Source organism: Dasypus novemcinctus, chromosome 4, assembly GCF_030445035.2.
Source record: "Dasypus novemcinctus isolate mDasNov1 chromosome 4, mDasNov1.1.hap2, whole genome shotgun sequence".
Taxonomy (NCBI): Eukaryota; Metazoa; Chordata; class Mammalia; order Cingulata; family Dasypodidae; genus Dasypus; species Dasypus novemcinctus.
Window position 1 is genome coordinate 18,303,005 of NC_080676.1, and position 13,273 is coordinate 18,316,277.

At 39.2% G+C, this 13,273-nt stretch overlaps 1 protein-coding gene across 5 annotated transcripts in view; it reads left to right on the forward strand.

Moving 5' to 3' along the window:
* AGTR1 (angiotensin II receptor type 1) overlaps positions 1-11,359 on the forward strand; it is a 52,618-nt gene extending 41,259 nt beyond the window's left edge. For 3 of the 5 annotated variants that reach the window (XM_004460550.3, XM_012525975.4, XM_058295129.2), the window contains one exon: positions 8,057-11,359. In XM_004460550.3, coding sequence (XP_004460607.1) covers positions 8,106-9,179 — 1,074 coding nt within the window. In that variant the 5' untranslated portion in view covers positions 8,057-8,105 and the 3' untranslated portion in view covers positions 9,180-11,359. Of the gene's footprint in view, positions 1-1,117; positions 1,159-8,056 lie in introns of all 5 variants that reach the window. The other 2 variants (XM_004460548.3, XM_004460551.4) reach the window with 1 other exon arrangement.
* Positions 11,360-13,273: the final 1,914 nt, after the last annotated feature.

Below are 13,273 nucleotides of genomic sequence, written 5' to 3' on the forward strand. Positions count from 1 at the left end.
CTTGCCAAGCCATTATTTGAAATAAGAAAAAAATCTTTCTTACTAGAACGATTACTTTCAAAAGGAAGATTTTGAGTTTTTTTTAAGGCTTGTAACCAACTCCCTGAGGATGAAGAGACTTTGAGAAGCTATGTGACTGGTTCACTGCCACCCAACCAGTGAGTGAGAAAGCCAAAATTAGGACCCCAGTCTCCTTACTTATTATCCAGAACCAATCTGAAGACTATAATTCCAAAGAACATTCTGCAATTTGAACATTTGAACAATTTAGGGGAAACATATGCAGTATATAGAATATTTAATCCTACTAGGATTACTTAAAATTTATTAAATGTTAAAAATTTTAATCTGAAATGAGTTGCCATGTGGCCAGTAATTTCTAACATAAACCTCATAAAACATATAAAATCTACAATATTATTGTACTTTCTTAGGGATGTCAATTAATTAGTGTTCCCTTCCTGCTCAGTAACTCTCCTCATATTCCCATTAAAGTGGATTTGAAACGAGAGCAACAGTTTCAGCTGCTGAATTAATGTCCCAAAGAAGCAAAAGCAAGCTGGCTTCACATATGGAATCTGGGGTTTTGTTCTCAGGTTGAAAGAGCTGCTGTTGACTAAGCTGGCCACGCAGAGTGCTGCCTTTTTCCTCTGTTAACAAAGATAAAATTGTGAGACATCTCCAAGAGCCACATTATTCAAATTGATTTCTCCTCTCCCCTTGGTTGCCAAGATCCCGATCAATTGAAATGTGATTATGTTCCTAGTGGGGAAATTCTATCAAGCCATAAGTTTGAAGAATTTGGGAGTATTAGGCGGACAGGGGTTCATTTCTATACAGATTTTCTTCCAAGGCAAGTTTACTTCTCTCTTCCCCTAGTCTCTGGAGTTCTCCTTTCTCCAGGCTCCCCAGAAAACCTTCCATGGCCCTTCAAACTTAGCAGGAGCATATTTTCTACTAATGCCATCATGTCAAAGGAAGGTTTTCAAGCATGTGAACTAGACTTAATTACGTATCTTTCATCCCTACCTGTTCTTCTTTTCTTTTTTAATTTATGATAAATAGGGATTTCTGGAAGGGAGAGAAATTTAATTGTAATTTTGTGTTCTATTATTAGGTATTAACGTCTTGAATAATATCCAAGAAGTCAAAATTAAGGTAAAGCGTGTAACTTTTCATGGAATTTATAGCCTAACTTGAAATGAACTGCTGAATTTCCTTTAGTAGAACTGGGTTCTTGGAGTTCGTAGGCTGTTTTGCATGAAGCAAAGGGGATGATGGGCTGTTGAAGCGCAAACATTGAACCACCATCACCACAGCTGGTTAGTTTGTACATGTGGAAGTAAGAAAGCGGTCTGCCCTCTTTTAATTTCTTGCAACGGCAGGCCTCTGTGAGTGATATTGACTTGGGAAGACAGCGAGGAACCATTATTTACCACTTAAATTTATCACACAGCCATTCAGTAAGTTTGAGGCGATTGAATCTTAAGTACTTAGCTTGTGTGGCATTAATAATTTTAGGGAAGTGGACTTGGCCCAGTGGTTAGGGCATCTGTCTACCACATGGGAGGTCTGCGGTTCAAACCCCGGGCCTCCTTGACCCGTGTGGAGCTGGCCCACGCGCAGCGCTGACGCGTGCAAGGAGTGCCCTGCCACGCAGGGGTGTCCCCTGCATAGGGGAGCCCCACATGCAAGGAGTGCACCCCGTAAGGAGAGCCGCCCATCACAAAAAAAGTACAGCCTGCCCAAGAATGGCACCGCACACCTGGAGAACTGACCAAACACAGATTCCTGTGCCACTGACAACAGCAGAAGTGGACAAAAAGAAGAACACGCAGACACAGAACAGACTATTAGGTTGGGGGTGGGGGGAAGGGGAGAGAAATAAAGAAAATAAATCTTTAAAAAATAATAATAAAAATTTTAAGCAAAATATGTGTTTGTTTTTTTTGAAAGAAACATTGGCCCAGGAATTGCAGGGGATTATTCTAATGAACAAAAGTATCTCCAAGGAAAGTGTTTTGGCCTAGAGATATTAGGCTGGGATTTCCAACCAAGAGCATGGCATTGTTCTGTGCATCTGACTTAAAAGCAATTCTAGTCACTTTTTTTCCCCTGGTGCCATGCTCCCGTCTTCACTGGGGCCAGGATTACCAGCATAGAGGAGAGGCCAGCCCGGCAAGGCTTGGATGCTTCATCAAAGGCCGTGGCATAGGGTTGGGGAAAGTGAACCGAGCTATAACCACTTGTCTTCCTCTTAGGTTTTGTAGTCTTGGACTGAGGAGTTCAACTGGGGATTAACTTTTACTGGATTCCTAAATGCTTTATGGTGGAAGCCTCTACAGCTTCTGCTTGGGCAGAAAGGGCTCATTTGATCTAGAAGAGTTTTTAAAGCCAGTTTCTCTGATTCGTTTCTAACCCCATACTTTTTCTAACCCAGTAACCCAAAGCTTATTGAGTTAAAGTAACTTAACTTATTTCCAAATAACATGAAGGGTAACTTCCAGTCAAGATGAAGATGATGGACTAAGCAGGCCTGGAAATAACCCCTCCTGTTCTCAACATGTAACATTCTGTTGGATCACAGCTCTGAAAAGAGAGTCAGAAAATAATACCAGATATGCACCTGAGATGAAGTTCCAATGACTTTACTGAAGGCCATTAGATCATGTTCTGATGGCGATAGAAGCTGGGTCTCCAGCTTAAAGGCAGGAACTGGAAAATTCTGCCTATTCATGACCAAAGACTAGAAAACTTCTGTATACCAGCCAAGGTTTGCAAGTAGGTGGGGCACCTAATCAGCAAAATCTGTAGAAAAAGTATGGGGTTAGAAATGAATCAGAGAAACTGGCTTTAAAAACTCTTCCAGATCAAATGAGCCCTTTATGCCCAAGCAGAAGTTTCACAGACTTCCACCATCCAAGCATTTAGGCATCCAATAAAAGTTCATCTAAGAGGAAAGCAAGAGTGTCTATAGAATTTATACCTGAGGAACTCCAAATAGTAAAGCAATTGAGTAGGGGCTCTAAACATACAAATGTTCAAAATGTTTAAGAAGATAAAGGAAGAAATAGATGCCATAAAATAAGAACAGAAGGTTAAGAAATAATAACAAGTAGATTTGAAAAAGAAACAAGTAGAACTCCTAAAAATTTGAGCAACAACTTATACGATTCAATGAATTCACAAAGGGATACTTACTAAGAATTGTTCCCTCTAGAATGCCTCATTACTGGGGAGGAACACACATGTACACAATCACACCCACCACACACAGGAGCTGAAACTTGCTCTCTAAAGTCTGGCATATAAAATAGGAGCATTAAAGAGAATGGCTTTTAAACAGGATGGTTTATTGAGCTGTCTGGCACTACCAACAAATAACTTCTAAATACTTGCCTACACGTTTTGATTTTTGAGAAAGATGCTTTGATAGTAGATTATTCTAAAATATAATTACTTGGTCTTTTAGTTCCCACTTTATTATCATAGGAAACTATGGGGTATTTTTTTTTCTTTAGATTACAAACTCATTAAAAAGGAGCTTGTAATGAACAACTTAATTAGATTGGTTTCGGATTGCCTAAAAGCTTAAGAAGGTATTAATATTCTAATCAAAAGTCTTGGGGAAATATTCTTAGAATTTAAAAAAAAAAAGAAAATCTTTCTTTTGCCTGTTTTTAAGAACTGGGGACACTGTCAAGGAATACAAGGTAACTCCTACAAAAGTAAGCAATGAATAAATGTGGTTTGACCAGCAGCCATGAGCCAACCCTATGTTTGCATCAGGCTGAAAATTCCCACATAACTCATGGCAGATTTATTCAGCTGCTTAAGACTACTTTTTACTCATACTTTGAAAGAACAGCTTGGTATTTTAGCCTTTTAATGACAACAGAAAGAGCTTACAATGGTAAATCTTTTTTTTTTTTTTAACTTTTCATGCTTCTTGACCTATGGCTGAGTTAATGCTTGTCTTACATTCAAAAAATAGTAGTAAAGATTCAAAATAATAATTAAAAGACTTATTAAGCACATACTATTTGACTCATATGCCTGGAGCTTTCACCTTATTTAATTTCTTCAACAATCATGCACAGTGAGAATCTGTATTCCCATTTCTTACAGATGAGGAAACTGAGACTCATATTCAAAGAAAAGGAAGATTCTGTTATAGGTCTTTAGTCTCCAAACCCTGTTTTCTTTCACCCAGGGGGCAACAGTGCTGTGGCATTCACACAAAGCCTTGGTAAAAACAATGGCGAGACCCAGAAATAGGAAGAGGTAGGTCCTCCTGGGTTTTTTTCAGTATCCTACCTGACTGTAACCCTGCTGGGAGAAGAAACAGGATGCAACTGAAATTTAGCTGCTTTCTCAGTCCTACAAATTTGGCTCTTAGTAGATCACATCTCTCCTTCAGTTCCTCACTAAAACAGCATCCACTCAGATTCGGAGAGTAAACTACCTAGTTCTTTCCCATTACTCATTATCAATCAAAAGTGATTGCCAGGCATGAGTTGCATTTCTCCCTCGTTTCTGAGAACCAAGTTTCTCTAAAGAAGTGTATCAGTGGCAGCAATGCAGATTGGACAACTCTGTCTTTTACAAGGCCAGCGTGGCCTCTGGTCCCCTCTCCTCCAGAGCTCAGGCCACATTCAGACCCCACACCCCTGCCCAGAGAGCTGTGCAATGCCTGTATCTTTACTCAGAGCAGTTTCCCAGAGATGGTGCTGCAGCCATTGGTAAGAAGAGAGAAGTGCAAGTGGTGGCACGATCCATACTCCAGGTTGACAGGCACCTGGTTGCTTTTAAGTTCTAACCACGGTGCCTCCCATACATCCTCCAAAGTCCAAATGCCCTCTCCTCTGGAAAGTGTCCCCTATTTCTGTCTCCCCCACAGCTGGCTCAGTTATCAACACAGAACATTCCACTTGCCTCCAGTGTGACTAGTATTCAACACACTAGAATCTAATTCTGTCCTTAAAGGCTCCTATTCCCTGAGATAGACTAGGAGAAGCATGATGACTTTATTCTCTTGCAACCATGACTCTGGTACACAGTAGGTATTTAATGAATGTGCAGTGAATAGAATGAATGTTCCCAAACGTGCTATTTCCATTTCTGCTGCCCTGTGCTTGCTCACACGTGTTTCCATCACCTAAAATTACTCGTCCCCTTTCCTTCGCCCTCAAATATGAAAAAAAAATTGTTTCTTTACAAGGTGAGAAGTCTTGGTCATTACTTATATATAAATGTTATTCTAATTATTTATATTCAGTACTATGTCCAGAGGCTCTCAAGCAATATACCCACTAAAGTAATAATTACCTCCCTGAAATTTCCAGGGATGCTCCCCTCACTGTTCAGAGTGACCTTTTACATATCAAACATTAGACAGAATGACTTGATAAAAACTAAAGAAGAGGCTGACATCACCTTGTGCAGAAGTTGGAGTCAAAAAGCATTTGCAAAATATAGAATTTTTTCCCACAGGCATTCTGTTGTAAATGAGGCTTACAGTTCCATACTAGTCAGTAAAATTATACTCTAGACATAGAATTAATAGAACCAGCCTGAATTGTGTGCATTAGAAGTCAGGTCGAGAAGGGAAAGGGAAGAGGGGAGAATGTCCCTTCTGCTCTGAGAATTCAGGGGCACTCTAGGGAATCTGATGCAGCAGATTTTCTTTCCTATCTTTTAATGCCCTTGTGCTCAGCTGAACCAAATATTTACCTCCACCCTAATTCCTAGTTATGGAGTTTATCCAGGGCCCTTATAATCTTTGAGTTTCTTTAACTAAAAATCTCCAACTTTTCTTTAATCAAAATCCAACAGATATCTACTACCTGTTAGAAGGTAAATTAATCCAAGAGAAGAAGATGAATCCACATTTAGGTGTGAATGACCTTATGTGATGCATTTAATTTTTAATAGAGAGTATTTGTTTACTCAAATGAATTTATACTTATAAATTGGCAGTAACTAGAATAAAAGAAATTGAAAAATCAAAAAGTACAGGGAAAGCTTTCTGCATGAGGAAGAAATGAGTCAGACATCCCTAAGACCCTAGCCCTCATTTCTTTTAACTAGTCTTTCTTTCATCTTCTATTTTCTAAATTCAGAAAGGTGCTAAGGGTTGGGGGGTTGGGTTTTTTTGGTTTTTGTTGTTTTGTTTTTGTTTGTCTTATTCATAATAATGCCCAGGATAGCAACACTGAGGATTTTCTTTGAGGTTCTATGGGGAGCAGAATGTAAGTTGATTTCATAAGCACCATGTAGAAGTTAGTCGTTACTCTGTCCTCATAGCTTTTAAGTTATAATACTATTCATGTATTCATTTGTGCACTCACTCTTATTCATCACACACTTTCCTTGTGCCTCCTGAAATGTATCAGAGCCTAAACTATTAAACAAGATGATACAGCACTGGCCCTTCCCTCCACAAGCTGACAGATGAGTGGGGAAGTCTCATAGTCAACAGAAAATTAAAATATACTGTCAAAAACTACATCAAATGTGCCAGAGGGCCCCAGAAAAGGAAGCAGCCAATTGCCCAGAAAGGTTGGGAAGGCATCACAAAAAGTGATATTTAGGATGGATGATGCCTGTTTGTGACTGCTAATGTCCCCGTGTATGAAAGTAAAAGAAAGGGACTTCGATTGTATAAGGCTGAGTCCAAAAGGAAAAGATAATGTAGACATGGAGCCAAAAATTTGTTTAGGAAGAATGAATTGCCTAGTCAGGGAAGGCAGAGACCACTGAAGGACCCTTTTCTTCCCATGTATTATCTCTTAAAAGCTGGCTACAAGAAACTCAGCTCTTGTACAGCACCTCTTTACACCAAGATGGACACTCCTAAGAGAATGTGCCCAGCCATCCCAGATGCCAATCACTCCTTCCTGGGAGACCAACGTGGTCTTGGTCTTGTCCTTCCTCTTCCCCAGCACACATTGCTGCAAGGGGAAGGCATAGCCATGCTCATCTGGAGACCTTCTCCTGCTGTAATAATAGGACGTGTGCGCCCAGATCACCGCCCTACCTAGGCTGTCCCTACTGTGCCCACGGTTGACCTTCACCTCTAGGCATACCACAGCACCTTCTGTCTCCTTCCCAGGGCTTCCTGATGGACTCCCGTCTAGGGTAGAATAGGTTGATTTTCTCTATCACAGAAATGAATAGCTTGATTGCTGATTATGTAAAATATTTGAGCAGAAGTCTTTGTAAAGCTCATTCCCAAGCATCTGATTTCTTCCTAAAATCTGGAAAACTGCTGCTGTCTAGAGCCCTTACTGAAAACATGCCTTCTTGATGACCCTGACCTAAGCTATTCATTTATATCAACCTCGGTGTTAATTCTAGAAATGGCTGGGAGGCACAAAAGTTAGGGAGTGCAGACCTTGAGGCTGATCGAGTTGGAAGGTAAAGAATTAAGTGGTTGCCACTTACAGTGGCCTGGAAAATCGTGCCTTCAGCCCTCCCTACTATGCCTCTTTAATCAATGACCAATTCCTCAATCAAATAGAGGCAGCTATTCTGACCTTTTAAGGGAGAAAGCTAATAATTTTTAGACCTAAGTAGATTGTGAGATGAAAGAAATGGTTTAAAGAGTAAGATAAAGGTATATCACACCTCTGAGGTTAAAGACAAAAATGAATTTGCCTTGCTTACCTCAGGAAAAACTCTTCTTTCGGAATAACTAATTTAATTCAGGAGTGTTCTCTGAATTACACTTGTGTTTTCGAATCAATTTATAAGCAAGGATATACATAGAGAGAAATGGAATGGACTTGGATAAGCTTCTTCCCAGAGCACCCCATTTCCATTTCTCAGGAGGATATTTATCACTCCCGACAGAAGCAATGAGATCTGAAAAATAATTTAAAATTCCCATCTTAGATTTTATCAGTTCACAGATTTTCTTCGGAAATTCTGACCCATTTTTCTTCTTAAAACTAGACTTAAGTTGATTTAAGATGCTGAAATAATGTTTAAAGGTTTGCTTGATTGTATACAACTAGAAGTGAAAATATTTTAACCTTCTTTTTATCTTCTCCAGGGGCATTTGGCATTGTGTCTGAGACACTAATTCGACCAAAGAGATCAAAATGGTCCTCAACTCTTCCACCGAAGATGGTATCAAAAGAATCCAAGATGACTGTCCAAAAGCCGGAAGGCACAGCTACATCTTCATTATGATCCCTACTTTATACAGCATCATCTTTGTGGTGGGAATATTTGGAAACAGCTTGGTGGTGATTGTCATTTACTTTTACATGAAGCTGAAGACCGTGGCCAGCATTTTCCTCCTGAATTTAGCGCTGGCTGACATATGCTTTTTACTGACTTTGCCGCTGTGGGCGGTCTACACTGCGATGGAATACCGCTGGCCCTTCGGCAACTACCTGTGTAAGATCGCGTCAGCCAGCGTCAGTTTCAACCTCTATGCCAGTGTGTTTCTACTCACGTGTCTAAGCATCGATCGCTACCTGGCTATCGTTTACCCGATGAAGTCCCGCCTTCGGCGCACGATGCTGGTAGCCAAAGTCACCTGTATCGTTATTTGGCTGATGGCCGCCTTGGCCAGTTTGCCAGCTATCATCCACCGCAACGTGTTTTTCATCGAGAACACAAACATCACCGTTTGTGCTTTCCACTACGAATCCCAAAATTCCACCATCCCCGTAGGCATGGGCCTAACCAAGAACATACTGGGTTTCTTGTTTCCTTTTCTGATCATCCTTACGAGTTACACTCTCATTTGGAAGACCCTCAAGAAGGCTTACGAAATTCAGAAGAACAAACCAAGAAATGACGATATTTTCAAGATAATCATGGCCATTGTGCTTTTCTTTTTCTTCTCCTGGGTTCCTCACCAAATATTCACTTTTCTGGATGTGCTGATTCAGCTGGGCATCATAAATGACTGCAAAATTGCAGACGTCGTCGACACCGCCATGCCCATCACCATTTGCATAGCGTACTTTAACAATTGCCTGAATCCTCTTTTTTATGGCTTTCTGGGGAAAAAATTTAAAAAATATTTCCTCCAGCTGCTGAAATACATTCCCCCAAAGGCCAAATCCCATCCGAACCTAACAACAAAAATGAGCACTCTTTCCTACCGCCCTTCAGATAATGTAGGCACCAAGAAGCCTGTCCAGTATTTTGAGGTTGAGTGACCCGCTTGCAACCTGTCTGTGAAGTAATCTTATGAAAGAAGAGGCAGGAGAAACATTCCCATACAGCACTTCACCATTAAATGAACATTAGCCACTTTGCAGAATTTAAGGAAAAAATGGATTATGTGGGCTGAACTGACTTTCCTAAAGCTCTGAACAAAAGCTGTCTTTTCCCTTTGCACCAACACAAAGCCGAGCCGCTTTATTTTGCATCCTTTGCGTTGTACAGATGATGGCCACTCAGAGAAGGATGTCAGAAACTAGAGGAATGCGTTGATTTGGAAAAGCTTTACAGGCAGAAATGCAATCGCCCCAGTCTGTTCTTGTTCTATCGTTTTTTATTTCCACATAAAGATATGTAGAATATGTTAAGCTTTTAGAGGAGCAGCAGGGGATGAGAGCTCAAGATTGCTCTGCCCAATTTTCAAAGGACAGTAAAGTTTTTGTGCCTGTTTTATCTGTGTAGCAACTGTGGTCCGCTTGTATCTTCTGCTACACGTTTTGTACAAAGGTGTGCTAAGTATTAGTTGTCAAGTTCCAGAACTTTTTTGTGAAATTCAGCTAGTGTCTTATAGAATCACACTGCCAAAGCAATGTTAGTTAAAAGGCTTGTTTGTATAATGGTGTTACTAAAGTCATGTATAAAAGTTAAATCACTTGTAAAGGTGTTACTTTGGTCCCAGCTAGTCTTCCTCATCATATTAGTTCTGTTTCATATCTGAGAAGTATATATGTTTTGTCATAAAAAGATTATATATCATAAAGTATGCCTTATTGTTTTCAAAAGTATATATTCTCTATGATTATATCTCTAAACTGGTGTCACTTGATTAAAATCTGAATGTTACATTTACATTAAAATAACTTTATTGTAATATGGTTAATCTTCATTATTTAAAATAGGTGCTGATTTTTGGCCTCAGTTTCCCTCCAACTACACAGCTGGCAGCCTGGGTGGCTCTAGGGACGCTCCTAGCCCAAATATCACTGTCAGGGGAACTCATGAAATGACAGCTTCCCTTTCCTGTCCCACTCCTTGCTTCCCCCTGGGTGCCAGACACCACGGTTGGGTGGGTTCAGAGGGGCTGTGGGGCTTTCTTTTGTTGTAAAATCTACAAACAGACATTTCCTCTTCACGCCTGTCTCCATTCCCCCAGTAACCTCTAATCTGCCTTCCATCTCTGCAAATTTGCCATTTCTGCTCATCTCTTATAAGTGCTATTGTACAATTTTTGTCTGTATGTGCCTTGCTTATTTCACCGAGCATAACATTTTCAAGGTCCTTCCATGTTGCTGCATGTCTCAGAACTTCATGATTTCTTATGACAAAATATTCCACTGTGTGTATGTACCGTATTTTGTTTATCCTTTCATTTATTGATAGACACTTGAGTTAATTCTACCTCACGGCTATTGTGAATAATGCTGCTGTAAACATTGGTACACTTGGATCTTTTTGAGACCCTGTTTTCACTCTCTTTATGTATATACTTAAAAGTGGAATTGCCAGGTCTTATGGTAATCCTCTCCTTAACTTTTTGAGGAACTGCCACATTGCTTTCCACAAGAATTTTACATTCTCACCAAGAATGCCCCAGAGTTTTGATTCTCTGTATCTTCTTCAGCAATTGTTATTTTCTAATTTTTTAATAATAGCCATCTCTGTGAATGTGATGTGCTATCTCATTGTGGTTTTGATTTGCATTTCCCTAATGTCTAATGATCTTGAGCATCTTTTCATATGTTTATTGGCCATACGCTATCTCCTTTGGAAAAATGTCTATTCAACTCCTTTTCACATTCTTTTTAAATTAGGTTGCTTATCTTTTAGCTATTGCACTGTAAAAGTTCTTTATATATTCTGGATATTAAGTCCTTATCTGATACATGGTTTGAAACTATTTTCTCCCATTCTGTAGATTGTCTTTTCACTTTCTTCATAATTCCCTTAGATGCACAAACATTTTTAATTTTGATGAAATCAAATGTATCTATTGTTTCTTTTGTTGCTTATGGTTTTGGTGACATATGTAAGAGTCCATTTCATTATACATGTAAATATATAAATATATAAATCATGCCATTGGAGTCATAATGTATATAGTGATTTGTATACAGATTTGTCACTTGATTTTATGGCATAGTGGTTTCCTACACCATTAAATGTTTTTCTAAACATTTTTCTTAATAATTGCATAATATTTACAGATACACCCTGATATAGTTAGCTAATCTTCTATTTTGGAACATTTCATGTTTTGTTTTTTTTATATTTCGGTGTCATAAATTGCACTGTGATGAACATCCAAGTACATGAGTCTGATAAGTTCTTCACAGTATGTTCCCAGAAATGGCACAACTGCTAGGAATACTTTTAATATTCTTAAAACATATTGCAAAATGTTTTCCAGACAGTATTAACAATTTGCAACAACACCAACTCTGTAGGAACGTATCTTGCTATGACCTCACCTGCATAGAATATTTATTAAATTCACACAAAAAGAGGAAATGTGCAATAAGGATCCAGGTGTCTTATGCAGCAATGCAAGAGCAGTATACATATACAACTGTGCCTGGGAAAAAAAAAGTGCTATAATGTATCCACTGCCCTTAGGCAGTTGCCTTCTTCTCCCTAGAAGAAGATGTGTTTGCTGCTCTTGGAGTCCACACAGAGGCAGTCTGACGTGCTCATTCTGGCCCAATAAACGGTGACCAAAAGACTGGGGTGACGCATAAAGTAGCTGATGGAAGCCAGCTACAGTGGGCAAGGGGGGTCTATTCCATTCACATTCTCAGTAATATAGATACTTTATGAATAAACGTGGCTACACTGTGCTTTATATTATTTTCCTTTTATACTGTTTTAAAATTTTATTAATATAATACTGTCCACTAACCCCTCTACTATTAATATTTTCACAAATGTTCACTTCAAAAAATATAAATTCCAGGGTATCCCAAATTATAATTCGAATTCATCCTACTGGAAATTCCTTCAGGTCAGTTCTCCAAGAGTTTATATTTTTATTCAATAGTCATTTTAATCCAAGTGATTGCAAGTACTTTAAACTGGCTGAACCATTTGATAAGTTATAGTGCATAGAAATTTCCAGTAGAAAATTGAGTTTATATATCTTCTAGTGCCTGTATTTATTAACTAATGTGAATAACTTGTCCCACTCCTCATTCTCTTTTTTTATTTCATCAAATTATATTGTGATCTTTCACCATCCCATTTTGTGAAATATATTAACATGCTTTCTCAGTGAGATCAACTTAATATCGAAGTTGAGATTTTTTTTTTTTTTACCAAAATGCTAGGATGAGATGCCATGAATTATTTTTTGTGAACACATTTGGAGGTTAGTTGAATTCCTTGTATTTGTAATATTTTAAAAATTTATGCAGAAAGGAAAATTTACCATATCTAGGTGTCCAATAGAACTCAAGGAAATGTGTATTATTGTATATTCCAATGTATATTCCAATCCTTTTTCCCCCATGAGAGATTCATCTCTTCAGTCAATCATTCATTCATTCATGGAACCAATTTTGCAGTGTTTCCCTAACCTGTGCTGGAAGACTCGAGTTGTACTTGGCTTAGAACATAGAGCAAAGGTTTCAATCAACTGGTGTGGGCAGGATGAGAAAGAGCAGAGTGAGAAATGGCTTGACTGCCAAGCCATGGAGAGGCTCATAGGAACAGATGTTCACTTTCTTAACTCCATACACGGATGCAATTTTTTCCAACAATACTTGCCAACTGGGAGGCCAGAGAAGTGAAAACAGATTCAGACAAGTCACAAAAGTTGTCAGTGAAGAAAACTAGGTCCAGGGAATTGGGGGCCACTAATGCAAAATCCTTGAGGGTAGAGAAGAAAGTAAATCAGGAACAGATGAAATTCAGAGAGACAAAGGAGTGGACAGGAGGCTGAAGGCAGCCCTGCACTGCCTCCAATGCCAGGAGAACTGCAGAAAAGATGATCAGGGCCCAGGGGCCATGTTTGATCCCCTGGACCCGTAACAGCCAGAGGAAATCAAGGAGGGAAGCAAGCTGTAAGCAGTAGACAGACACAACTGTATGATTTTTA